This window comes from Prionailurus bengalensis, chromosome B1, assembly GCF_016509475.1.
Source record: "Prionailurus bengalensis isolate Pbe53 chromosome B1, Fcat_Pben_1.1_paternal_pri, whole genome shotgun sequence".
In the NCBI taxonomy this organism is placed as follows: Eukaryota; Metazoa; Chordata; class Mammalia; order Carnivora; family Felidae; genus Prionailurus; species Prionailurus bengalensis.
The window spans coordinates 205,863,857-205,890,293 of record NC_057344.1 but is presented as its reverse complement, the minus strand read 5'-3'; the positions used below and the strand labels follow the sequence as shown (position 1 = coordinate 205,890,293).

Genomic DNA, 26,437 nt, shown 5'->3' with positions numbered 1-26,437 from the left:
CCGGCTGCGTGAAACCCGCCGGGCCGGGCCCTCCTCCCCGGCAGCCCCCGCCTCGGCCAGGGCCGCTGGCCAGTCCCCCTGCAGCCTGAACGTGCTGCTGCTCGTCCGGGGCCCCAGGGGCCACGCTGCTTTCCCACGTGGCGCGTGCTTCGCTGGAAGTGCTGCTGGCCCTGATCCCGTCGGGCCCCAGGGGCACAGAGGGCCGTGTGCCGGTGCCGACACGCCTTCTTCTGGGTTTCTGTCTGACTTGCTGTGTTTTCCACGTGTCTCGTGTAGTCCGGTCTAACCTCTGATTCCTCAGGTGGATTTTGAGGATGGGAGCGCGCGGACTCTGGCAGAAAGAAAGCGGGAGGAAGAGAAGCAGAAACGCTTGGACAGAATCTACAGGGAGAGGTGTGAGCGGGCCGTCAGGGACATGGAGGGTGAGTTCTCCCCACCCCGTGGGGCTGCAGGTGGGTAGACCGCTGGCCTGACCTTGGCAGCAGCCTCCAGCCCGTCCCCAGGAACCTCCGGGAGGGCCCTCCTCTCCTGCGCCCCCTGGTGGTGTTGTCTGAGAACGATGCTCCCCATAAGGTCCCGTAGGTGGGGCAGGGGACAGCTCTTGCTGGCACCCCTACTTCTGAAACCTGACCCTTTTCTGAGCAGCTGGCCCTTTCCACGAGGGGCAGCCAGGGTGAGAGGAACCCGAGAGGAAGGCCCCAGCTGGAGGCGCTGCTGGGCCCCAAGGCAGGTGCTGGCTGGAGTGCGGTCCGGCTGGGGGGCTGGGAAGGGTGTGCGTCCCCACGGCTCTCAGCTGGCCGCTCTCTTCCGGAAGTTCCGCCCACGGTGGCCTACCCCGCTTGGTACCCACGGGGCGCCCGTGAGCCTCCCAGAAGTCCAGGCGTGAGGGTGTTACTGAGGACGTCACGGGGCGGGTGGTGGGGTGCTGCACAGTCGGGTGGTTTCTAAGAGACGACGAAGCCTCCATGCGCCCAGGGCTGGCCTCTGTCCGGGGCAGGAAGGAGGGGCGGGCGGCCCTCCCTCTGACCCTGGGCTCTGCCTGAGGGGAGGTGCTGCTGCTTGTCATCACGACCCAACAGGCAGTTCCCGCATCTTTGCAGAAACGTCTGAGGAGATCCGGTGCTGCCTCACGGAGGTGGAGAGCTGCTTCAGGCTGCTGGTGCCGCTGGACTTGGCCGAGGGCCCGGGAGCCGCCTTGCCCACCGTGGCCTTCGGTGCATCTGAAGGGGGCGCCCCTTGCCTGGCCGGTGCCGTGAGGCCTGGGGACGAGGAGCCCTGTTGCAGCAAGAGCCTGCTCGCCTGTGCCCGCCCTCCGTCTCCCCCTCCCTGGACCACAGGGGACTCAGGGGAGGAGGACGAGGAGGACGAGGAGGACGAGGGGCGGCGTGAGGACAGCGACGGTGACGAGGAAGGGTTTGTGCGGCGCCACGGACTGGGCTCCCACAAGTACACGCTAGATGTGGAGCTCTCCTCAGGTAACCACCGGCTCCCGTGGGCTGGCCGTGGGCCCTAGGTGTGCTGGCAAGAGCTCAGACTTCTCGGGACGTGGCAGGGCCGGTCCTCCAAGGTTGGGGTCCCAGGTGACTTGAGGCTCTGGGTCCCACGACCCCACCCGGGGTGCTCCTTGAGAGGGGCTGCTGCCACAAGTGGCCTGGAGCCCTGCGGGAGGCTGTGGGGCCTGGTCCCGGGCCCGTCGGGATCGGAGGGTGGCTGTCTGCCCTGGTCTGGAGGAAACGTGTTTGCAGAGCGGCTTCTCGCCACGGCGACGACACAGGTGTGCCGCACGGGACCCGCTGTGGCCTGGCCCCCTGTGCAGGGTGTTGGGTGGGTTGAGAGCCCCTCGGGGGTGTTTACAGAGGAAGGGCAGTCAGGGCACGGAGCTGTGTGAACACCCCACATGCCCAGGCATCTTGAGCCCCACCAGCCCCAAGGAGCTGCCCGCTGTCTGGCCGGGCCTGGGGGAGCACGAGGAGGGTACCCGGCCGCAGAAGGGCTAGGGGGCAGGACACGGAGGGAGGACCCTGGGGCCGAGCTGAGGCTGGGGCCTCCGTCCTGAGAGCTGTCAGGGGAGGGGCTTCAGGGCCGCCGCGGGCCGGGCGAATGGGCTGGGGCGCGTGTGTCTATGAGGACACCGGGCCGGGCGTTGGGGTCGGGCTGAAATGATTTCCACCCAAATCTTAAAGTAGTGAACGTCTTTCTGTGGCATCAGGCGTGGGGTCCTGGGCGACACGTGGCTGGGGGCCGACGCACAGAAGTGCGGGTGGTCCATCCGTGGTGCTGGGTGACCTGCCCTGCTTCCTCGGTGACCCCGTGTGCTTTGATCCAGACGGCCTGAGGGTGCACGAGGACGAGGACAACCACGCCGTCATCCAGTCTGCCCGGGACGCGCTCAAGCTTATCCGAAACAAGTTCCTGCCGGCCGTGCGCTCCTGGGTACAGGTGAGGCCCGTCTCCACCGCGCACACGTGCTCAGGCGCAGGCCAGGGTCAGGGTTGTGCGGCGGCTGACCCCCGGGGTGGAAGGGGGGGGCGCCCTGGCCTGCCCCAGTGACGTGCCTCCTTGTCGGCAGCTGTTCACGCGCGCGGGGATTCGTGGCGGGCACTTGGAAGCCGCCATCAACCTGAAGGCGGAACTGGAAACTGCCCTGAGGAGATCTGGGGAGCTGGACATCGAACCTGAGGAGGGGCGCAGGGGGGAGGTGAGTGCCGCCCGCGGGCTGGGGCAGAGGCGACAGCAAGGAGATCTCCTCTTCGGCCTGTGCTCGGTTTTCTGAGCGGGAATGACTGGGGGCTCAGAGATGTTCTGGTTCTTGCCTCATCGGGTGCTCAGTTCCCGAAACGGAAGCTTTGGTTTGGAAGGTCAGAGGGCGCAGCTGAGGCCCCCTGGCCGCTGGAGGGCTGGGACAGGGTCTGGGGCAGGAGGGCGTGGCAGGTGAGCTGGGGGAACAGTCAAAAGGTTCTGGTCGGGAGGGAGGTCCCAGGGCCCCGGAAGAAGAGGGGGAGGAGGCCAAGGGCTGAGCTGAGACCTAGGCCAGCCCTGCTGTCCCCTGAACCTCCCCGAGCGCCCCAGCGGAGCCTCCCGTGAGCTGGTGTCAACCTTCCAGGCTTCGGGGTCTCGTCCTGTCGCCTGCATCGTAGCCAAGGACACACAGAGTTAGGATGCCTGTGGCAGACAGAAAATCAGGACTTTTGCTCCAGGCTTGTGCAGAGGGCGGCGTCCCTGGTAGTGCCCCACGGAGGAGCTCCCCGGCCGCCGGGCGGGCTGAGTGTGCGGCCGGTGCCTAATTTGGGGAGGGTGGTCGAGGCCGGCTGTGGCTGGTCGTGGCGCCTCACAGATACTGTGTGGTTTGGGCGGGGGAAGCTGGTGCTCTTGAGCACCGTGTCCCCAGGCAGCAGGACAGGCCCGCACTTGGTGGTGGTGCCCGAGTGAAGGCCGCCAGCTCCTGAGACAGCAGGCATCATGCAGCCACCCTGAGCCTTAAAGACCGTGACTTCCGGGCCCCCCTCCGGTGGCTGTGGGCCAGGACCTGGGACTTAACATCCGAGAGGGATTTGAGAGCCGTGTCCTCTGCGGGTGTCCTCGGAGACTGGGCGCGGGCCAGCAGGGAGAGGCAGCCGTAGCCAGACCACGGTGGGGCCAGCACAGCACCGCTCTCTCAGAACCGAGAAGGCAGGCCCCAGAGTGTCCTTCTCCGCCGGGTGCCGGGACCCTGAACCTGGGCTCCAGCCTGGGAGCCGGACACCAGCTTCACCTGCAACCCCAGGACCCCGGAGGGAGGAGGGCGGGGCTGCGCTCCAGGGAGACACAACTGTTGCTAGAGGAAGCTCTAGGGTGGGAAGAATGGAAGTCCGGAGCCACCGAGACCTAGGACAGACAGTGGCCGACACCCCCGGTCTCGGCACCTAGTGACCTTGTCCCCTCCAGGGCCACTAGACGCCCTCCAGGCCGCCGCCCTTCGTGTGGGAGGGGCCCAGGAGAGGGGTGACTGCGCAGCGGCCCCCAGGGACCGGCAGAGGGCGATCTCGCCTTTCTCCCGCAAGGCCTCAAGAGGGTGAGGAAAGTTCCTGACCTGGCGCCGAGATCCCAGCCCGGCTTCTGTGGGTGCAGCATGCCACGGAGGACCCTGCTTGGGTGTGTGCCTGAGCACACGGTAAGAAGTTAGTTTTGTGAAAAAAGATACTCTTCTTGCAACGAAAGAAGGTGGTTTCCTCGTGTCGGGAAGGAGGTGATGCCGTCAGCTCGTTCCCACACGTGCAGAGGGATTTCTTTTGGAACGTGAGGTGACCCGGGGTCACGGTGCCAGAGCGCAGGCCGGCCTGAGAGCAGGGAGGGGTGCGGGGGCCGTGGGGCTTCCCCGCGTGCCCCCTTCGCGGTGCCCTGGGGCCCGCCTCTCTCCTGACAGAGGCCCAGCTGGGCTGGCTCCCGCTTTCCCTGTAGCAGGTGCCCTCGCCCGCCCTCGGGGGCAGCGGGGCCGGGCGGGGCGGGCAGAGTCACCCAGGTGCCTGGAGCTGGCAGGCACCACCCTCGCCTCGAGGCTCTAGGGCCCCCAGGGGAGGAGAGGCCGGCTGCCCTGTCCGTGGCTGCTGTAGCCCCGTGGCCTGGGGGCCCACGGGGCTCAAATCTGAGGGCCGGCTGCCGACAGCAGCCAGGATGGGCCCTTTCTCCAGCAGAGGCCACAGGCCGGTGGAGACTGAAGGGCTCAGGCTCCCCGTGTGGAAGGAGCCCTGCCCTGGGTGCCCCGTGGGTGCCGGGCTGGGGCTGTGCCCCCTCCCCCCCACCCGCGATACAGTCAGAGCCTCAGTGGTTCCCTCGCTCAGGCAGGACTCACACCCTCGCCGATGTAGCCCGCCATCCCGGGCACTGTCCCCAGGCATCCGAGGGAGTGTCTGGTGGGGGCAGGTACGCTGCTCGTGGCCCAGTAGGTTGGGGGATGGGAGGCCCTCAGTCAGAGGCGCCGGCTTCCGTTCTGAAGGCTGGGGGGGCCGGCGAGGTGGGGGACCCGCCGGAGGAGGGGCTGTGGGTGTCCTCCAAACAGGACACTGTTCCTCCGGCGGGAGGACAGCAGGGCGCCGAGGCTCAGGATGGCCCCGGAGGGTGGAGCTGAGTGTGGGAAGGTGACTTCGGAGGCAGGGGAGCTTCACCGCCTCTGTCAGACGAAAGGACACTCTGAAGACGCTTCTCCACGAACTGATTTAAAAAAGGCACCGCTCCGAAATCCTTGGAGACGGTCGTCCGCGCCAGCTGGTGGGCCGTGGCGCCTGGAGACGAAGCGATCGGGGATGGGGGGGGGGGTGGGGGCTGAGTGGCAGCGCCCCGCTCAGGTGAGCGCCGCTTCCCGGAATAGCCACGGCCGCCGTATCTGCACATCTGCTCCCGCAGCGGCGCCGGCCTCCGGGGAATTAGGAGCCAGGCGCGCTCCGCCCGGTCCCAAGTAACACGTCTGCGACTTTGAATCACTGGCCTGGGCCGTCCCCCACGTCCCCCCACTCAGCCGGGGCTCGCCCTGGCGACCGCCTGCACAGTGGCCGAGCCGGGGACGCCGATTCAGTGACAGGGATCCGAGTGTCTCAGAACTAACGACCGATGTGTGGGAGGCCAGAACGGACGCTAGAGAGAGAGAGAGAGAGCGAGCGAGCGAGCGAGCCGGCCAGGAGCCTGTGACTGCAGAAGCCCCACCGGGAAGCCCGGCGGGGGTTCTGCGTGTCAGAAGCCATCCTGGGCTTGTTTTTTGTGTTGCTGTTGGTTCTACAGACTGTTTTCCTTTTGACGTAGCTCCACCTTTAATACGCGTAAGTGTTTGTTCTATAGAGCGTATCTCCGTCCTGCGGGAAGCAGGCCGGGGATAAATCCTGAACGGATCAATGTGGAGCGTCATCGGGTAGATTTAGTCTCCGGCTCTGCTGTCGTAGGAGAGGTGTAATAATCCGTGGCTGCTACATTTGTTAAACTGATAAAAATCCTTTATAAACTTTTAAATTGCCTGCGGTTTAATTATGTGGCCGAGATCACCAATTATTCTGTTGTGTAATTAACAAAATATTAATTTCCCACCAACCGATATGTCTGAAAAAATGAATTTCAAGCATCCGTTTATACAGACTATCCCCACGGTATGGTTTTTAAGAATGCCTGGGTTATGTTTTCTCACCGCTCACCAGTGGCAGCCACATGGTCTGAGCGGCGGGCGCATCGTCACTCGTTCTAAAAGCAGATGGAGCCCCGTGGCTCTGTGCCAGCGTCCCCAGCAGACCTGTCTGAGGGAGGAGGCCCCTCGGCCTGGGGCTCCTGCTGCTCTGGTGTCGGACAGGTTTTCTCTGCTGCTGGAGGCATGTGAGTGCTGGCTTCCTGTAGGTGAAAAGGACAGAGCAGGGAACCCAGGGAATGAAATGTTGAACGAGTCAGGCACCCCAGGGAGGCAGGGAAACTAAATCAGCCGGCGGTGGGGACCTTGTGCTCGGCAGGGCCAGTAAACAGCCTTCCTGGTGACGCGGTCCCCTCCATCACGCTGAAGGCCGAGCCGCCGCAGCGAGGGGCTGGAGGCCGGGGAGGGGAGGGGTCTGGACGCCTCTTGCCTTTCTCACGAGGACTGGAGCTCCCGCTCAAGCGCCCCCTGCTCAGGGCCAGCCGTCTCCTGGGGGCCCTGGGGCCCAGCCCCGCGGTGCCTGGCCTCTCCTGTGTGTCTACACCGCACACCCCTTCCTCCGGAACACCTTCAGGTACCAGCCCTTGAGTCCCCGAGCATGCTCTGAGGTAGATGATGGTACCGCCCCATTTCACAGATGAGAAGACGGAGTCTGGGGGGAGTTGCGTGAGCCTCGGCCTTTGAAGGTGCCGGCCGCCTGCCGTTGTGCCTGCGAAGTTTGGGCTGAGGGAGGGGGGCGCGAGCTGAAGGTTTTCCTCTTCCCGTGTGGACACGGCTCTTTCGGGCGGTGGGAACTGCCAGGTCTAACCAGCAAGCTGCGCCCTCCGCCAGATGCGCTGTCAGGTAGCCCAGGGGAGCGCGTCTCGCGGCCTGCTGAGTCCAGCAGCGAGCCCCAGCGTGGCGGCCGAGGGGAGGATGCCCATGTGGACCATGGCACAGACCCAAGTTACCCACCCGAGTCTCCTGGTGACCCTGCAGGGCCTCGCGCCCCAGCCTCGCCCTGGCAGCGGGCCTGCCCGTGTCCTGTGGACCCACGGCGCGGTTTCTTGCACTGCCAGCAGGCCGGACGCAGGGCTGGATCAGACCAGACCCGGGGGGGGGGGGGGGGGGGGGGCCGTGGCCGTCCTAGAACCCGGTGACGCACTTCACCAGCCCTGCTCTCGCTGAGCGGGGACCGTGCGCTCTGCGGCCCGAGTGGTGTCGCCGAGGGTCCCTGTGTCCTCACTCTTGCCCTGGCCAGTCCCACGCCCTGCTGTCCTCTGCCCTGTGAGCGTGCGTCCCCAGCAGCTGGAGATGTGCATGAGATATTGGCCTGGCTGGGCAATTTGCACGGCCTTCCAGGGAGGGCATTAGCATATAAATAGCAGATGCGATGACGGCCATCACAGCTGAGCACGTTTAATTTTTAGTTTATAAGATAGAATGGGGTTTTAAATGCATGGCCATCAAGCCGCCGAAAGACAAATGCAGGTTGGAGCTCACTTGTCTGACGAGGCCTTACATCATTTTTTTTTTAAAAAGGGAAACAGACACACATAAAACTGAACAAAAGTGATTTCTTGGGTGAAAAGTAATTGAGATTGCGCACCAAGTTAATTAGATCGTACAAAATTTATTTAACGGTCCCAGCTGCATCTCGGGCGCGCGTTTGGCGGGCAGACCCGCTCCCGGAGCCAGGTCGCTCGTTCTGTTCCTCCTCAAATAATCAGTAACCCCGATACCCCCACTGCTGTAAGCTGATTGCGTTGTATATTTTAGCCGTTTTATTGCTTGTTTAATTACGATCCCAGAGGCTCATTTTTCTAAATCCTTTTAACCGTGGGTGCGAATCCATTTGTATAAGACCCGCGAAAGGCCCGAGGCCCTCCTCTGCGCCTCCCCGTGGCTGCGGACAGGCTGTGCCCGGGAGGTGTCTGTCCCCCATCCCTCGTCCCTCGGGTCTGGCCTCTCCCAAAAGGGTGACGCGGTGCGGGGGGGGGGGGCGTCCCAGGGGCCGCAGGGCTCTGTCCACCTGCCCAGGGGCTCTCCGTTAGGGAAGGTGGGGGGGACGCGGGGGCTGGTTTCTCGAGAGTGTTCGTAGGGTTTATTGCGACAGGGAAACTCAGCTTCTGGCAAACACAGAACAGCTTATGAGCCCACTCGGTTTTGAGGACCACCCACTTTCAACTGGATGCCTCCTTACAGGACGATCCCAGCGGGCGCCCCTCCTCTGCCTCCTGCCCCCAGTGCCTCCCCTTGCCTCATCCAGTGCTGGTTTCTTACCAGCCTGTGACCTTTGACTTTGAGGGGAAGTCCTGCCCCGGGACTGGCTCCCATGGGCTCCTTCCTGCCGGCCTCAGTTTCCCCAATCCATGCTGCTTCACCAACGTCTCATGGAGAGGGCTTTCTGGCCTGCCTGGTGGCGGTGCTCCTGCTCTCTGAACAGGCGTTTGTGTGAGGCGCCTGGGCAGGTCACACAGGTGTCACAGCCGCAGTGACTGTTCTGGACGTGGCGCCCCCTCCACCTCTGGACACCAGATGTCACTGCCCTTTGCTGATGTGCTCAGGGCCCGACATCCAGGGTCACTCTGAGCTCCAGGGGGGTTCAGACAGCCGAGCGAACACCGTGAACCAAAAGAAAGTGGAAGCTTTCAAGCGTGGCTTCGATATTGGCGGCAAAGTCCGTGTCTGACTGCGTCGCTGTGGTTTGAGTGGGCCACCAGCGGACCGGAGGTGAGCACCCTGCGGTCGAGTCAGCCGTGTTCTTCCGGGGAACCTGGCTGCACAGACCCAGGGGGCGGCGTTCTGGAGGTGGTGTGTGTGCTGCCTGGTGCGGCCTGATCAGTGCTAATTTAAGAACAAAGAGCAGCTCAGGGCTCCGTGTTTCTTCACAGGAATAAACAATTTTAGTTGGGGAGAAAGAGGGCATAATTCCTAATAGTTAGCTAAGCAGCCGAATATTTTTTAAGAAATGAAAATTTAATAAAAGTCCCTGGTGAAATTCAAGGGTGTGAACAATAAGCATAATATTTTATGAAAATGACCCCGTATTTAAAACCCAGCACTATATGTTATGCATTGTAGCACCCAGTGCACATCTACCTTTTAGAAAATTAAAACACATAAATTCTGTTTAGTGTTTGATACGCGCTGCACTAGCCGAGAACCGTAATGCCCTAAAACCTTGGGCTGCTTTCCACCTTTCATAAATTCCTGGGTAGATTCTATACAAAAATAATTTTCAGGTCCGCGGCTCATTGTTATTCAAACGTGATTGATCGTCGTCATTTGCCCAGCTCGGGAGTTAAGTGCCCCTGTCATTTCCAAAGAGCATAATTGGGACGTTTCACAGGTCAGTGGTGGAGACAGGCTTCCCTTTTGATCAGTGTTAGACTGATAACAAAAATTACAGTTTCCAGTGATTAATGTCTCCCGTGCTTCCCAGATGCACAGCCGTGGGTTGTACCTAAACAAAGTGCATTTGCATCTGATTATGCCTCTCCGGGCGGGCGGTGGCTCCCGCATGGGCGTCCCGGGCCCGCAGGTACGGCCGGGTCGCCGGGTCGCTGCCGGGGCCGCCACCAGGCCCAGCTGTGCGGGCGGGCGGGCGCTGCCGGCGTCTGTGACTTGGCCGGGCCTGGTGTGGGGCCAGCCCGCGGCCTCCTGTCCCCTGGGTCACTCAGGCTCTCCGTCCCCCTGCTCAGGCCTGCGCTGTGCCTCTGAGGTGTGCTATTGAGAGAGGTTTCGGTGGTGCGGGCGTGTGTCACAGGGCCGTTCTTCCAAGGCTGCTGCTTTGTGCCTTCAGAGGCCTGGCAGTCTGCATTCGCGCGACGGGGGCCTCCGTTCTGGAAGTCTCCTCCACTTGGTCTGAAATCGGCCGCGGCCGTGGTGCGGAGTAGGCCGGGCTCCTGCTGGGATCCTCTCCCTCGCGTCCTGCCCTGGGGCCACAGGGGTCACTGAGAAGGGGGGCGAGGAGGGGACTGCGCAGGACCAGCCTCAGAAGCCCGATTCCTGGGTGTGCGGCAGCCCCCGCCCCTGCTGTGCCACGGACTGGGTGCTGCAGAGGGTCCCGGTGCCCCAGGAGCGAAGCAGGCCCTCCGGGCGGGCTAAGGAGCAGGTGGCCCTGCCCAAAGGGAATGGGCTCTTCGGTGGCTCTGTCACGAGTGACTCTTAAGGGCAGGTCATTCCAGCAGCACAGGCACACCGCTGTCCCCGGGGGGCCTGGCTTGAGCTGGACGCCACCCTCAGCTCGGCCCGGAACCGGGGGCATCTTGCCTCTCGCTGGGGGAGACATGTCTCACGGGGCCCTAGGAGCACGTCTGCTCCATGAGACCTTGAAGCCGGTTTCTTGCGTGAGTTTCAAAGGGAACGAGGTAGTGGGGCAGGTTTACGTGTGGCTGGACGTGGAACCCAGGTGGCTGGCCGGTGGAGGAGCCACGGGGCTGGCCTGAGCCGAGGAGCAGGGCCTGGAGACCATCTTTGGTGTTTGGTGCTGCCTCGAGCCCGTCGCCGAAACCCAGCCCGGAGCGAGGTCTCCCCCGGCAGGATCGGGAGCCTCCGGGCCTCTGGGCTGTTCTCACACACAGGTGTGTTTCCACAGACGGGCCCAGCGGTCGGGGACGAGGATGAGGACGAGGACGACGACTTCATAGAGGTCCCAGAGAAGGAGGGCTATGAGGCTGGCGTCCCCGAGCACCTGCAGCCCAAGTGTGGTGAGTGCGGCCGGCGGTGGGGTGGCAGGAGCCGAGGATGCTGGCCCTCGGGCGTGACCTCTCGTCTGGGGTCCGGGGCCCCCTGAGCAGGGGAGCCAGCCCTGGTGTGCGCCCTGCCTGGTGACGCTGCACGTCTGTCACCGAAAATCATGCCATCTTCCCCCTCGTGCCCAGGGCCCCTCTCCCAGGCCGGCCCCATGCTGGGCTCCTGCCGTCCCCGAGTCGGGCAGGCGCCACCGCCCCTTCTGGAGGCACGGTCAGGCCGGCTCCGCACGAGGGGCAGCCCTGCTGGGGACACACGAATCCAGGGTGGGGGCCGGCTCCCACGTCCAGGGGCTCGATTCCCGCTTGGGGCAGGGGCACCGGGCGACAGAGACTGCTGCCTCCTCCCTGGTCCCCGGCCCCCGCGTGGCGGAGCGCCCTTCCCTCCTTCCTGACTGTAGAGCCGCGGACGGTGGCGGCACGTCAGGCCCAGGACGCCTGTTTGCCGTGGGGCAGAGCAAGGTTGCTCCTGGGCAGCGTCACCCGGTGGTTTCCTTGCCAGCGGCCCAGGGTGGTGGCCCTAGGGAGCAGGGGTGTGGGCGCACGGGGCCGACCCCTCACGTCCAGAGGAGCCAAATAACCGGATCCGTGGTTTTGGGGGCAAAACAGGTGGATGTCTGCCCGAGGCTGTGAGGCAAAGCGCAGGTGTGTGAAGAGTGTGGGTGGTTGGCAGCCGCTCAGGGGTGGTGCTGTGGCCCGTTAGGGGCCTCACGACCCGAGCAGCACAGCCAGACCCGACGCCTGCCGTCTGCCGGCCAGGTGACCTCTCCCCAGGCGCCGGCCTGCACATGCGTCCCGCCCTCTGCTCTGGCCGTGCTGACCTTCCGTTCGTGGCTTTTTGGCCCCTCCCCCCCCCCTGACCACTGGGCAGCCCTCCTGCCCTTTGGTCTTGTGTGTTCTTCTGCCGTCCCTGGGTTCTGCTGTCTTCCCACCGGACGGGGGCTCCCCGTGGCCAAAGGCCTCCCCCGTGGCCAGGCCAGAGCCCAGCAGAGGCCCAGCCGCACTTGAGGCTGCTCGTGCCCAGGCTGGGACGGTGGGCGGTGGGGACGGGACCCCCGGGGAACGCCCCCCCCCCCAGTCCGGTCACTTCTCCGGGCCTCTGCAGCCCGTGCCCGAGCGCCTCCTGGGGCGTGCCCGCCGCCCTGTTCTTGCTTCCCTTGCCTGGGCAGGGTGCCCGGCAGTGGTTGGGCCGCGAGCCCCTTGGCCCTGCCTCTGGGGCCTGGGAGCCCACGCTGACCCTCGGCTTGTCCTCCGCTGAGCTCTTACTGCCACAGCCGCTTGTCCTGGGCCCCCTGCAGTCTCGCTTTGAGGGCCCTGAGCCCTTCCCGCAGGAGGGAGAGCTTCCCTCTGGCCTGTGGCTTGTGCTTGGTGGCCGGTCGTGAGGAGAGCAGTGACCACAACCGTGGCCCGTGGATCTGCCTTACCACCGAGGGGCTGGCACGTGGTCTGGCCTTGCCAGCCTCCGGCGGGGGTGGGGGAGCTCCCGCCACTCCCACTGGCCGGGTGGTGAGCCTCCCTGGAATCCTGCTAATCAAGAGTGGCAGAGGGGGACTGGGTGTCACAGTGCCGCTCACAGGACACTCGATGGGATCCTGCCCTGCTGCTGTGTGACAAGAAAGCCCCGGGCCCACCGGCAAGAGCCGTTGAGTGCCGAGCCCAGCTGAGTCCTGCTCCCGGGTTCCCCAGGGGACCACAGAGGGCGAGCGCCCTCCAGGGGTTCTAACCGCTCGTCTCCCCGGCCAAGGCCCCGGCAAGACAGATCAGCTGTTCCCACTGAGGTATTTCTGGCCCAGAAAAACCCACAGGCCTACAGGGTGCTCCGTCCCTCCGCTGAGCCCTGGAGCGTTTGCCCTGCAGGAGCAGGTTAGCAGAATGCCGCCTCCTGTCAGCTGCACCTGACACCCGCTTCCTCGTGAGGCCCGCGGGGCCCGTGTTGTGAGAGACCCCGCCGGTCTTGCCGCCACTGGCTCACCCCTTTTCTGTGGAAGGCTCACGACATGCTGTCTGTGACCCGGAAGGGAATGCTAATGGCCGACGCGGGTCACGGACAGGTGGGCTGCCGAGGGCCTGGCCGGCGATGGAGCAGGGGCCTCGGGGACGAAGCCAGCCCCGTACAGCCCAGCTGTGTGTGTGTGTGGGGGGGGGGGGGGGGGGAGTGTCCCAGGGTCCCAGGGGCGGTGAGGGTCCCAGTGAGCTTGGGGTTGGGGGAGGCGGGGGCGCTCGTGACCCGGGATCGGCTGCCGAGACGGCTGTGCGCCCGGGCGACCCCACCCTCACCCGCACGGCAGCCCTTGCGGGCCTCCAGGGCCCTGGGGGTTTCCAAACACAAGTGTGCCAGGGCGCGGCAGTTCATAATGCTGCTTTATATTCCGTCGCTGTGTTTTCAATTAAACGCAGGTGAGCCCCGCAGTAGAGTCGTCTAAATCCGCACGGCTGAGGACGCTGGTGCTCGCGCTTTCTCATTCCTTTCTCTGAATTTTCACCAAGGGGCTTTTATCTTCCCCTTAATCCTACCGTTTCTGTCAGGACGTAATCTCTTTCTCAAATTTACATTTTAATTACAAGGCCAGCTGAACCAGGTAGAATCAATAGTGTCAAGCTCGGCGGCCTAACTCCGCGCGAAGCCGCAGCCTCTCCATTTCCTGCTATCGATTCATCTCTCCCGCCCTGTCTGCCTTCGCGCTCCAGGCAAACGGGTGCCACTTGGTCAATTCAAACAAAAACGGGGACTTGGGCGTTTTTCTGACGCTTTCTCAAGGCGACCGTGGGAGTACCTCGGAGCCACGCTCCCGCTCCCGTACTCGAGTCGCGCGCCTCTGGGCCGGGCGGGCGCAGCTGGCGAGGCGGGGCGGCCGCGGCCTCGCTCTCCCGGCAGATGCGCGCTCCCGGGCCCGAGGAATGCCGTCTGCTTTTTGGGGTTTTCCTTTGAAGGTGTGTCAGCAAGATTGATTTTCTACAACGACGTGAAAGTGGTAGTGGTTTTTTTCGCGCCCTGAGTATTTACTCTGCCTTAACACGCTTACCCATCTTTTTAATGGTTTAAAACAACAAATCAATGAAAAATATATTTCATTCTTGTAACTCTTAGGAATTCTCGTATCGATCCTTGGGCTGTGATTGTATCCATCTAAATGCCACAGTGCCCACTTACCGGTCTTGCCCACCGCCACCCCCCTGCACCAGGCGTGCGCGTGTGTCACGGGCACGCTCGCCGGGCCACCGCGGCGGTTAGCGATCCACCTCGTCCACGTCCCGAGTGGGGGCGCTGGGGGGTTTTGGGGAGCTGGAGCTAGGGTGTCGTGGTGATGATGGAGCCTGCTTGGGGTCCCCAGCCTCGGGGGACCCAGCACGCCCGAACGGCTCTGTCCTTTGCTCTCAGCCACGGGAGCCTGAGAAAGGGCAGCGGGCGGGCTCGCTGGTCTTCTGGAGCGGGCGCGGGCAGATGTTTCCCGCGAAGGGCCTGCGGCCTCCGGGGGCCCCTGAGAAACCAGCCGTGCGACGGCCAAAGCCGTCTGCCGCCGCCCACCAAGCTGCAGAGGGCGGGCAGCCGCCTCTGGGCCGAGTCCGTCGGATCCTGCGGCAGAGAGCCCGAGGCCACCTGAGGCGGGCGCGGCCCCTCCTGGTGGTGCCGGCGCAGCGAGGCCCTTCCTGGCGCCCTCCCCAGGGGCCCTGGCTCCCTAGCAGAGTGGCTGGGCGGAGTCGGCAGTCGTGAGTCCGTGGGGGAGGGGGCGGTGCGGAGTGGATTGTTCGGTGGGACTGTCTACGCCACCGGTCTGTGCGCTCGGGAAGTGGGCACGCGTGTGCGCTGAGTACGTCGTGTCTGTGTCCGTTTCTGACGTCTGGGGTCTCCACTGCCCGTTGCTGTGCACCCTCTGACCGCTCCGTGGCCCCGGGACGTGGTCTGGGGACGCTGCTCCTGTCCGGGGCCCGTGTGCCCGGAAGGGCCCCTGGGATACAGCGTCCCGCCGGCCCGTCGCGTGGGCCCTTTTGGTCTGCCCTGCGAGGGTCCGCGGAGCCCCCGTGCCGCCTGTCCACGGTCCGCGCTCCTTGCCGCCTGCAGAGTGAACCCTCCCTCACGTCCTCGCTCCCACTTTCTGCTGACCGGTGGTTTTAGGTGGGTCTGGTGTAGACAGCAGGTCGCTCCGTGTTTTAAGGCCGATCGGTCTGCCTCTCGGCTGATGGTGATCCGTTTAGCGAGTTGTTAGTACTTTGCTGCCTGTGCCGGGCCTTGGTCCCCAGTTTCTGTTGTTTTCTTTCTTTGCCTTTTATGCGGTAGGATGACGTGTCTTCTGGTTTTGGAAGTATTGGTTAAATGTTAGTGAAATGGTAAGAATGTTTATTTTTCTGAGGGCCGTTTTGAAAGATTCATCCTCTGTCCCATGCACTGCCCTCGTCACCATGCTCGAACGTCTGTCCTGGGCCTTGGTCTGCTGGCCCGCCCCGCGGTCTCCTGACTTTTACAGAGCCAGTCACATCCCCCCCCCCACCCCGCCCTGCCGGCCGGCCCAGCCCGGAGCTCCCCCCCCCCCCCCCCCCCCCCCCGCTCCCGGCCGATTGGCTGCTGCTTCTGGAGTGTTTTCAAGGCAGACCTTCCTGTGTGCGCCCCCCACCCCCACCCCCACCCTGCCAAGGGGTCTTGGTGGGAGGCTGCCCCTCAGGCTGGCTGCAAAAGCTAATAGGAGAAAACGCTGGGAGTGTGATTGGCTTTTCCTTCAGTCTCCTGAGGCCTCGCCCCTGCCCGCTCACTGTCACGTCACAGGGAGCGTGGGTCTTCGCGTAGGTCTTTCCGAGCACCCGCCTCTTCTGCTCAGAAGCTTTGTGGGTCTCCTGCAGCCCCCGTAACTCTAGCAGCTGGGTTTCCCCCACTCTCTCCTTCCTGACACCCGGCAGGCCCTTCCGATCTTTCCCACGTTTTTCAGCAAAACAGCGCTGCCTCCTTCTCGGGTCTCTCACCCTCCAGTTGTCTTTCTGTCCTCCTGGGTCCAGGAGCGAGGGTGCTGGTGTCTGTGCGTCTGCTCTCCCCACCTGGGAGAGCCCCACCCCCCACCCCCCGCCACCCCGGCTTCATGCCCGCGTGCCGCCTGGGGGTGCCCGCCGCTCACGTGTGCCCCTCCAAGTCCCGAGCTCCTCGGCCCCGGAGGACTGTGCAGCCTGCTCGACCTCTCGTCCTCTGCCTGGGACACATCACTCAGCTCGTTTCCTTCCCTTCCTGGCAGCTCACGGTCCTCACGGTGTGAGCCATGCTCGGCCCGCGGGCCCTCAGCCCCTCGGTGGGGAGAGTGCTCAGTCCAGGCCCCTGGCTCCCACAGCGAGTTGGGGGGGTGCGATGTGCTTGCGGTGGAGCGCCCCTGGTGTCCGAATCCACACTCCGCCCCGTGCCTCCCGTGTGCCCTGGGGCGCCGGCCTGCACGGCGACTGGGAAGGGTGGCCTCCGCACCCAGCGGAGAGAGTCAGCAGGGCTCAGGGCAGGGCCCGGTAGCGGTAGCGTTGAGGAATCTCTCACCCTGCCCTGGGGACTTGGGGGACTTGGGGATGGACGCCGGCCCGCAGAGGTCGGTGGCCTGGCAGCCTAGCCTCTCTTCTGCCCGCGTCCCGTTGAGGTGTCGGGAGACCCCAGCGCGGTGGCCTCATCCTGCTGGTGGCAGACCAGGCTCTCTGTGGAACATGGCCGAGGGTTTGGCAGTTGGAGGGTTTGGCACTAACACGTGCGCTCACTAGCGTGTTGTCACCGTGAGATGGGGGCGTGGTGGCCCCAGGGGTCTGTCTGGGGTCGTGGGAAGGGTGGTGGGGAACAACACCTCTCTGTTCCAGGGCTGGAGAGGGACCCGGCGGCACGGGGCTCGCAGGCCCGGAAGAGGATGAGGAGGGATGAGGAGGCGCAGGACCCCACCTGTGCTGCCGCCCAGCTGCACGCACTGCACGGACGCTTGCCCCCGCCCCCGAGCCCCAGGTGACCCCCGGGTGCCCCGCCTAGTGGGCCGTTGTCCTCGAGCTGCCGAGGCCCCTTCGGCCCCTGGGAGGCGGTTCCTGGCGTGCGCCCGGGCCAGGGGTCATGAGGCGTACAGGGGCCCGCGGAGGGCCGTACAGTAGCCACCTTGAGGCCGTGGGGCGTTCAGCTCCCTGCGCAGCTCCCCGGGGACGCCTGGGGCCCGATGCTGGGCTTCCCGCGGGCCCAGGTGTCCGCCCGGGAGCCCGGGCCCGAATGTGCTGACATGGGGGCCCGTGTCTGTGCCTGGGGAGAGTGGAGGACATGAGGGAGAGGCGGGTGGCTGTGGCCGGCTCCAGGGGTGCACAGTCGGTGTGTCCTGTTCTCGGGGCCTCTCCAGGGCACCTGTGGGACCAGAGGAGGCTGGGAAGCTGGCCGCAGAGAGGGCCCGGGCGCCTGTCGTGCCCTTTGGGGTGGATCTGTGCTACTGGGGCCAGGAGCAGCCGCCGGCCGGGAAGATCTTCAAGTGAGTGAGTGTGTGTGCGTCTGGCTCCCGCAGGCACCCACCCCACCGCCCTCGCCGGCCGCGACTCTCGCTCCCTTGCCCCGCAGCCCCTGCGGATGCCAGCAGGGCGTGGGGACGGCCACCACATGGCACGGGTGTGTGGCGGCCGTGGAACCGTGTGCAGTGCGCGTCTGCACTCTGTCTGAGCTGCCCCGTCGCTCGCCGTCCTGCGTGGTCTGGCGTCACCCCGGGAACGAAGGATGGGCTGCCGGGCCCTTTGTGGCCCCTCGCGCTCCTTCAGTGCTTCTGCACCCCAGCCCCTGTCACGGCCGCCCCGCCCACCCCTCGCCCGGTGCTCTCAGACGTCCCCCCACGGGCCAGGCCTGGGGTTCTGCCAGGAATTTCTGGGAAGCTGCCCCCCGGCTGTGCTGGCCTTCACTTTCCCTCTGGGGGCCGCCGACGGGAAGGGGCACGATTTCCATCTGCGTGTTCCCCGGGCGAGTCCCACTCCTGCCGGGCCGGGATCGCCCCCGAGGTCTCTGCTCTGCCGGGCTGCTGGCGTTCAGCTTGTGGCACCTGTGGTCGGGTCCCGGGGTCTCTGCGGCGTGCCCTCCCCAGCCTGCCCGGCCCAGGCCTCGCCGGCCGGGCCGGCCGACGGCCTCCCTGCGGCAGCGCTGAGAGTCTGGTGTTGCAGGTGTCCCTCTGAGCACCGCTTCTGGAAGCCCAGTGAAGCGCACGTGGAAGTGGACAACGCCAACGTCTCAGAGATGCTCCGGAGCCGCTACATCACCTTCGCGGGGAAGTTTGAGCCCGTGCGGCACCGCTGCCGCGCCCCGAGGCCCGACGGCCGGCTCTGCGAGCGCCAGGACCGGCTGAAGGCGAGGCGGGAGCCCAGGCGGGAGCTGAGGCCGGGAGGGGCGGGGCGGGGTGGCAGTGCGCGGCTCCAGGCTCCAGCCTCCCACTGCCGCGCTGCGCTGGCCGCTGCCGCCCCAGGGAGGGCTTGCCTGTGGCTGTCACGCGTCGCTCAGGTGGGGACTTGTGCCGGGGTTGGGAGTTGGGGCGCTCCGCACTTTTTCCGGCGCCCTCGCTTGCTTAACACCGCACCTCCTGAGCACACTCCGTACGGAACACGCCGGGCGGGCGGCGGGCGCGGGACTGCCGTGGCCCCAGCCTCCCCCCTCCCTCGGCCCACCCGCCTTCACAGACGTACCCCAAGAGCCCCTCCTTTTCGGGGTGTGCGAAGGAAGGGGCATTCCTGTCCTGCCATCCGAACTGCTCTGTTTTCTGCCACAGTGTCCTTTCCACGGGAAGATCGTCCCGAGAGATGACGTGGGGCGGCCCCTCCGCCCGGAGGACAGGGCCTGGGAGCAGAGGCGGCTGCAGCAGCAGCAGCAGCAGCAGCAGCAGGCGGGACGCCCGGGTAGGTCTGGGGGCTGTGTGGGGACGGCCGGGACCCTCCCCATGGGGTCTTTGTGGCCACCTGCCACCAGCGTGGTCCCGGCTCACGGCGGCACAACTGGGACACAGCGGGGTGGCGCTTTCGCACAGCTGCCACCTGGAGACGTGGATGTGCTCACGGCCCGAGAAGGCCGCGTTGTTGGCTGGTTGGTTGTTTGGCTTCTGGGCTCTGAATCAGTTTTTTTTTGTTTTGTTTTGTTTTTTTAATGTTTTTTAACGTTTATTTATTTCTGAGACAATGTGAGAGAGAGTGCAGGCAGCGGAGGGGCAGACAGAGGGAGACACAGAGTCCGAAGCAGGCTCCAGGCTCCGAGCCGTCAGCCCGGAGCCGGACGCGGGGCTCGAACTCACGAACCCTGAGATCATGACCTGAGCCGAAGTCGGACGCTTAACCGACTGAACCACCCAGGCGCCCCTGAATCAGTTGTAAGGAGGTGAAGAAATGGAGGCAAGAAGAGTTAATTGGCCGAAGCCCGGGCTCCAGGGAGGAGAGCAGTTTGCTTCCTGCCAGGCAGACGCACTTGCCCCCGTGTCCCCCGTGCAGACCTTGTGCCCCCTGCCACCCCGCACGACCGGCTCGCTCTCTGCAGCAGGGCGAGCTGCAGGCACGTGCAGGTGCGTGTGTCTGTGCCCGTCTGGGCAGGAGCAAGTGGGTACCCGGCGGGTCCTGAGGCCTCAGGCCTCGGGAGGCTAGGTCTCCACAGAGGCCATCTCAGGGTCCTGTCCCGTAGGCTAGATTCAGACAGGATGGTGGACTTGAGCCACATAATCACTGTTTTCAGGACAACCCAGGGAACTCGTCTCATCTCAGTACGGGTGTCCACGCCCTGTGCTGGGCACGTGCCATGTGCTGGCTGCCTCCCGGCTTCCCAGGACCCCTGAGGAGCAGGGCCAGGGGGCGTCACCAGAAGTGGCCGTCACGGGGCAGCGGGCGGGCACACTCACGGGGCCCCTGATCTGTCTCCGTGTCTCCGTGGTTTGTCCAGCCCGGGCCAGCGTCTGGAGGCCCCGGGACTGCCTGGGGCTCTCGCTCACCTGAGAAAGCCCTGTTGCAGACCCAGAGCCCCGACGAAGGGAAGGCGGCCGCGTGCGTGGGGGGCAGCGCTGGCCCGCACGTGAGGGTCCCAGCCAGGCTGTTTTTGTCGTCATTAGTGGGGTTTCTCCCTTTGACAGATGTTAGATTTCAGGCTGACACCCGGGGCAGTGGATGGCGGCGGGGAGGGGCCCCTGACCTGCTAATCCGCAGGGTGAGGCCTTCCCTGGTGGCTCACACTCAGGAGCAAATTAAGTGCCTATTTTTTGTGTCAGCCCCGAAGAGCGGGTGGTTCTCCAGCCCTCGGCGACTTGTTAACAACAGGTATCGGGGCTGCGGCCGCGGGCCGGCGCTGGCCAGTCAGATGTGAAATAGCATCTCTTCACTAACTACAGTATCGATCCCCGCCTCCCTCGCACGCGGGGCAATTTTCTTTTCCCTGGTGCTAACCTTGGTGACAATGCGCGCCGAGCTCCAGGGCCCGTCAGCGCACAGGAAGGCCGCGCGGCCCGGCTTCTATTGATTTTCTTCAAAGGCTGTTAAATTGGTCCTTCATTTTACTGAGATGCTCATTTCATCTCCACCGGGCGCTGGCATTTTCTGTTGTGTTTAAACAATTGCTCCGTTCACCGGGCTCCTAAACTGTGGCGCCTTCTGATTACGGGAGATAAACTGTTCAGACACTTTTCCTTAATCTCGGATTAATCGTTCCTGGGCCTGAATTGTGCGGCCCTGTATTCCTTCACTTCAAAAAATCAACTTGGGGAGGCCTGGCCATCTGTCTGTCTGGGGCGCACAGCCCAGCCCTCTGACCCTGGGCCCCGGGGTTCCCGTCGGCTAGGTGGGCAGGGCGTCCGGCACCCTCCTGCGGGCCAGGGTCGGCGGCCACAGATCTGGGCACAGGAGGGACATGGTGCCGTCCCGCTCCTGCCCGGGATGGCCTTCCTGGGACGGCCGGCATGGGCAGAGCAGCCCCCACCGGGACCGGGGAGCCGAGACTGAGGTGGGCGGTAGCCGGGCCTTTGGAAGCCGAGGCCGGGAGCCCCCACCATCGGACAGCAAAACCTCCACTCGGTTCTGGCAGGTGAGCCCGCCGACCTGGCCTCGGTGCGGCTCGGGGCTGGTGAGGCTGGGCTCTGGGACCGGGTGATGCGTGTTTCCCCTCGGAGCGCTGTCCCCCACCGCGTTGTGTGGCTGGGCCGTGGCAGAAGGCACGTGGCAGGAAACTCAGAGCTGTCTGGCTGAACTGACCCCCGCGTCGCTGAAGCCCGCGTCCGGTTCTTTTTGGACCGAAAAGAAAGAAGGCTGTGCCCACGCTGACCCCTTGGCTGTGGCCACCGCTGCTGCACGCGCCCACCAGCCAGCAGACGGGCCTGGCAGCCATATTTGGGGGCCTGGCGGGGCACAGTCCAGCTGGAGGCCGGGAAGCAGCCTGCAGATGGCACTGTCCCCCAGCCACCAGCCTCAGCTGCCTTCCTGCCTGAGGGGTCAGTGGATGCACCGGGAGAGGCTGCTGGGTCCTGTCCCGGCCCCTTCTGGCCTCTGTGGGCACAGGGGCTTGCGGGGCACAGGACGGTGGCGGGGGGAGGGTCTGCCTTGCCCCCCTGCCCCGCTGTCCCCAGCCGAGCCGGCCCCTACGGCGGGGAGGGATCGGGACTTGAGTAGGGACGCTCGGGTTAGTGTCGGGAGTTCTCCTAAATCTCAAGGCCTCTTTGCAGAGTGGCAGGACCCCGAGTTTATGAGAGACGTGGAGGCCGCCACAGGAGTTGACCTTGGCTCGTCTGGGTCCAGCGGGAGAGGCAGAGGAAAGAGGAGGAGAGGCCGTGGCCTCACCGACCTGAAGCAGCAGGCCGACACTGCCCGTGCGCGCATCGCGAAGAAGGTGTTTGCTAAGTAAGAGCTTCTGGCGGCCTCCTTGCCCCCCACCCCCTGCGTCTGGGGGTGCCGGGGGGGTGGTGACTGGACTCCAAGACCCTGGCAAGCCTGGGGCCCCGACTCCGCTCTACCACACGTTTCTCCCGCTGACCACCAGGCCGCTGGGTGGGCCAGGTGCTCCTAGCCAGCAGGGGCAGGGCCTGGAGCCGGTCACCCCGAGGGTCACCGGTTAGCGGTTCCCCTAGGGGTGGGGCTTCGCGGACCGGCCGGCCAGCACATCCTCATTTCCCAGTGAGGGGCTGAGGCCTCAGCGGGGGCTGCTGGCACAGAGCCGGCCCTGTGTCTCCTTGCCCAGCTGACCTAGAAGGGCCGGGCGCTGGCCCGGGCTGGGCTCTCTCGAGGTCAGTGCCCAGGGACGTCCACCTAGGGACCGTGGGCAGGGGAGTTGCTCCAAGGCCGGTGGGACCTGCCACCCAGGTCTCTGCCCCAGCACTTGGCCGGTGCCACAGGGAAGTGGGTCAGGGCCTCGAGCCAGCACTCTCATTGCCTGCTCGCCGCTGTGGCTCGCCGGAGCCACCTTGCTTATACAAGGTGCTGCCGGAAGGAATTGGGGTGCTTGTTCAGGAAGCCTGTGAGGCCGTCACTTCGTGGGTCAGATTTAGGCACAGGTCTTAACAGGCGCCTCAGACCGTGCCTGCGGGGCAGCCTCCTCCAGTAGACCCTGGAGGGCATTTGGCTCAGTGTCCTGGGCAAGGGAGGCCCTCCTTGCTCTCCTGGCCAGCATCGCCGTGTACTTGGCTTGAGGGGACGGGAGAGCACGGCTTCCTCGGCGCCCGCACGGAGCCCCGAGGGGCGGTGGGGGGGCGGTGCAGGACCTCCTCACTGCTGGCGCGTCGTAGGAGTCGGCATCCTGAGGAGGGCTTGGCCCCCAGCCTCCGGGCACGAAGCTGGCTTCTGGTGGATCAGCCAAGGGTAAAGGGCACCCTGGGTGCTGATGCCCAGAGGAGCACCGGCCAAGGGGCCTCTGTGCCCGGCACCCTCCCACCATGCTCAGGAGAGCCTTCGGGCTGCCTGCTTGCAGCAGCTTGGTGGCCTAGAGCTCGTCTTGCTGGAGGGCCGGGGTGGCAGCGCCCCTGGGGCCGCGCCCAAAAGTCACGTGGGCACCGGGCACAGGCCCTCGGCCTCACAGCACCCAGGCTGGGCAGCGAGATGCGCCCCATCCGCCACTCCGCGTCTTCCTGCCGCACGTTTGCAGTGTTCTCCTGCGGCCCCACCTGAGGTGGGGACTGGCTGGGCGGGGAGGGGGCTCGGGGTGGGGGGGAAGCAGGCTGGGCGGGGGCTGGGTCTGGCACTTGGTTCTGGCACTTGGTTCTGGGGTGCAGCCTGGCTCTGGCGAGATTCGGGATCCCGGGAGGTGTTCTGGGGGCTCAGGGAGCCCACAGGGGTGGTGCCAAGGTCGTCGTTGGGCTCTGCGCGGGTAGGGCCCAGCTGCTTCTGAGCTGCAGGGAGCCTGGGTGGCCGGAGTGTGGCAGCCACCTGGGACCGGTGCCTCAGCCCAGCCAGACCACAGTCGGAGCCCAGAGCCCTAGCCGGGGCTCCCTGATCACGCCCCGCTTTGCTTTCCCCACAGGGCAGCCGTGCAGAGGGTCGTCACGGCCATGAACCAGATGGACCGCAAGAAACACGAGAAGTTTGCAAACCAGTTTAACTATGCGCTGAATTAGAGGGCCAGGCTGGGCGTGTGTGGTCCCCTCTGGCCGCAGCTCCTCTTCGCCCTGTGCCAGCGCTCGAGGACGGGCGAGCGGGCACGGGACCGGGTCGCCACCACCACAGCCACCATTCCTGTGTGTGCTTTGTGTGAGGAGTTAGCGCGTATTCTAATTAAAGTGCCCTAGAGCCGTGGACTGTCCCTCCCGCGGGGGTGCCACTGTCCTCTGGGCTCCCGTCTGGCCCGAGAGCCTGGAGGACACATGGGCAGCTGTGTCTCAGTGGGGCCTCTTACAAAGCCCGTACGTCTTACGACGTGGCTCCGAGTCGATGGGCCACGTGTGACCCCCGGCCCCCGCTTCCCGGCCCCTTCCCTGGGCGGTGATCGCTCGGAGGGGCTCCAGGAAACCCACACTTCTACGCGCACACCGTTTCTAAGACGAACACACCGGAAGTGAACCGCTCAGGGCGCTGTGCCTTGTGCCTCCAACGCACACGTGTGGGGTGGTGGTTCTGCGTTAGAATGCCCACAACTACCTCACTGCTCTTGTTCTTCCGAGGACCGCGTTCCTGAGACAGAACCCACATACCACAGCATTCACCCTTTCAGAACGTGCAACTTAGTGTCATTAAGTGCGTCGACGGTGTTGTGCGACCCACACCACCTGATTCCAGAACTTCGCATCACCGCAGAAGAAGCGCTGTCCCCGTGGGCAGGCGTGTGCAGCACCTCCGGATTTGTCTGCGGGTTTGCGCCCTTTCTGGACGTTTCACGTGAATGCCCCTCGCGTCCGGCTTCGTCCGCTTAGCCCCGCGTCTCCAGGGTTGTTCCGTGTGATAGAATATGCCAGAACTCCAGCCCCTTTTGTGGCCTAGTGATGATACCCATTGAGTGGATGCCACACCCTGTTTATCTGTTCATCACGGACATGTGGGTCGTTCCGCATCGCTTGTCTGTTACGAATAATGCTTCCGTGAGCGTCTGTGTACAGGTTTTTGTGTGGACATAATATTTCCATTTCTTTTGGGTTTACACCTAGAAACGGAATTGCCGGGTCATATGGCGACTCTGTCTGACTTTTGGATGAACTGCTGAACTGTTCCAAAGCAGCCGAACCATTTTACTTACATTCCCACCGCGGCGCGTGAAGGTTCCAATTTCTTGTCTGCGCTCGTCCACACTTGATATTATCTGTAATTGGCGTAAAGTGGTGTCTTGATTTGTATTTTAGTCTGTATTTTCCTAGTGACCAGTGGTATCGTTTTTTCGTGTGTTTGTTGGCCATAGAAATATCCGTTCAGATCCTTTGACCATTTTCAGTCGGATAGTTTGTTTTGAGTTTTAAAAATTCTTTATCTATTCTGGATGCCGGATCCTTATATCGTGTGCCAATACCTTCTCCCATTCTGTCTCACTTCCTCAATAGTGCCCTTAGAAGCACTGAGTTGTTCCTTTTGATAACATCCAGGATCTGTTTTTTCTTTTGTTTCTTGTGCTTCTGGCGTGCTGTCTGAGCAGCATGGTCTGATCCAAGGTCATGATATACCCCTATGTTTTCTTCTAAGTGTCCTTATCGGGTTAGCTCTTAAATTCAGGTCAGTTTTGTTTTGAGTTAGTTTTGTATATGGCGTGAGGTAGGGGCCCAACTTTGTCCTTTTGTGTGTGGAGAAGATTATTCTTTCCGACCCACTGAATTATCTTAACACCTTTGCTGATTGTCGGTTGGCCATAAATGTACGAATTTATTTCCGGATTCTCAGTTCTGTTCCACTGACCTCTGTGTCCTTATGCCAGTGCTGCCGTGTCTTGATTAATGTAGCTTGGTGGTAAGTTTTGAAACCGGAAAGTGAGTCCTCCCTGCAGCTTTGTTCTTTTTCAAGACTGTTTGGCTGGCCTGGGTCCCTTGCATTTCCAAATGAGTTTTAGGATCAGCTTGTTAGTTTCTGCCAAAAAAAAAAAAAAAAAGGCAGCTGAGATTTTGACAGAGGTTTTGGTGGATCTAGGGGTCACTATACTTAATACTTAACACCTAGCCGTGTGGCTCATGCGCTCGGGGTCTCATGACCGTTAGGCTCTTTGCCAGCTTCTTTTAGCAACGTTTTGTCAGTGTCCACATTTTGCCCTCATTTTGTTAAATGTGTTCTCAAGTATTTTGTTCTTTTTAATGCTGTTGCAAATGTAGCTTTTTCTGAATTTCATTTTAGATTGTTCTCAGTTTATAGAAACTCAGCCGAATTTTGTATGGTTTTGTAGCCTGAAACTTTGCTCAACTCGGTTAATTCCAATAGATTAGCACGTGCGTGCAGATTTCTTAGGATTTTCTCAACACACAGTCACATCATCTGCAAACAAAATGCTCCCTTTTCAGTTTGGATGCTTTCGTTTTTTTCTTTTGCCTAACTGCTTTGGCAAAGTAGAAGCCTTGAGTACAGTGTCGAGTAGCAGTGGTGACAGTGGACATCCTCACCTTGTTCCTGGGCTTGGGGAGGAAGTTTTCAGAGTCTCACCCCATGGTACGGTGTGGGCTGGGGGCTTTTGAAGATGGTTTTTGCCAGGCTGCGGAAGTCACCTTCTAATTCTACTCTGTCAGGTGTTTTTGTCTGGAGAAAACGTTGCATCTGTCCCGTGTCCATCCATCTGTCTCTACTGAAACGATCATGTGGCTTTTGTCCTTTATTCTGATGATACGGTTTATTACGTTAATTGGTTTTTGTACGTTGAACCACTCTTGGCTTTCATGGGATAAATCCCACTTGGTCGTGATAATTCTTTTTATATATTGCTGCATTTGGTTTGCTAGTATTCTGTGATTCCATTGACCTAGTGTGCTAGTACTTTGTTAAGGACTTTTGTGTCTGTATTCATAAGAGATATCAGTGTGTATTTCTTCTTGTGCTGTCTTTGTCTGGCTTTCGTACCAGAGTACTACTGGCCTCATAGGTTGAATGGGGAAGTGTTCCTTCCTCTCCTGCTTTTTTGGGAACAATCTATGGAAGATTTGTGTTAATTCGTTAAGCATTTGGTAGAATTCGCCAGTAAAGTCATTTTGGTCCTGGA

General features: G+C 63.0%; 1 protein-coding gene across 1 annotated transcript in view; it reads left to right on the top strand.

Annotated features, from left to right (window-relative positions):
• Positions 1 to 26,437, top strand: part of UVSSA (UV stimulated scaffold protein A) — a 29,808-nt gene extending 3,371 nt beyond the window's left edge. Inside the window, exons 4-14 of the mRNA XM_043573197.1 lie at positions 302 to 422; positions 1,101 to 1,475; positions 2,327 to 2,439; positions 2,570 to 2,698; positions 10,722 to 10,833; positions 16,687 to 16,825; positions 17,202 to 17,327; positions 18,001 to 18,184; positions 18,600 to 18,726; positions 21,516 to 21,690; positions 23,303 to 26,437. Of these exons, the coding sequence (XP_043429132.1) occupies positions 302 to 422; positions 1,101 to 1,475; positions 2,327 to 2,439; positions 2,570 to 2,698; positions 10,722 to 10,833; positions 16,687 to 16,825; positions 17,202 to 17,327; positions 18,001 to 18,184; positions 18,600 to 18,726; positions 21,516 to 21,690; positions 23,303 to 23,396 (1,695 nt within the window). The 3' untranslated portion in view covers positions 23,397 to 26,437. The remainder of the gene's footprint in view (positions 1 to 301; positions 423 to 1,100; positions 1,476 to 2,326; positions 2,440 to 2,569; positions 2,699 to 10,721; positions 10,834 to 16,686; positions 16,826 to 17,201; positions 17,328 to 18,000; positions 18,185 to 18,599; positions 18,727 to 21,515; positions 21,691 to 23,302) is intronic.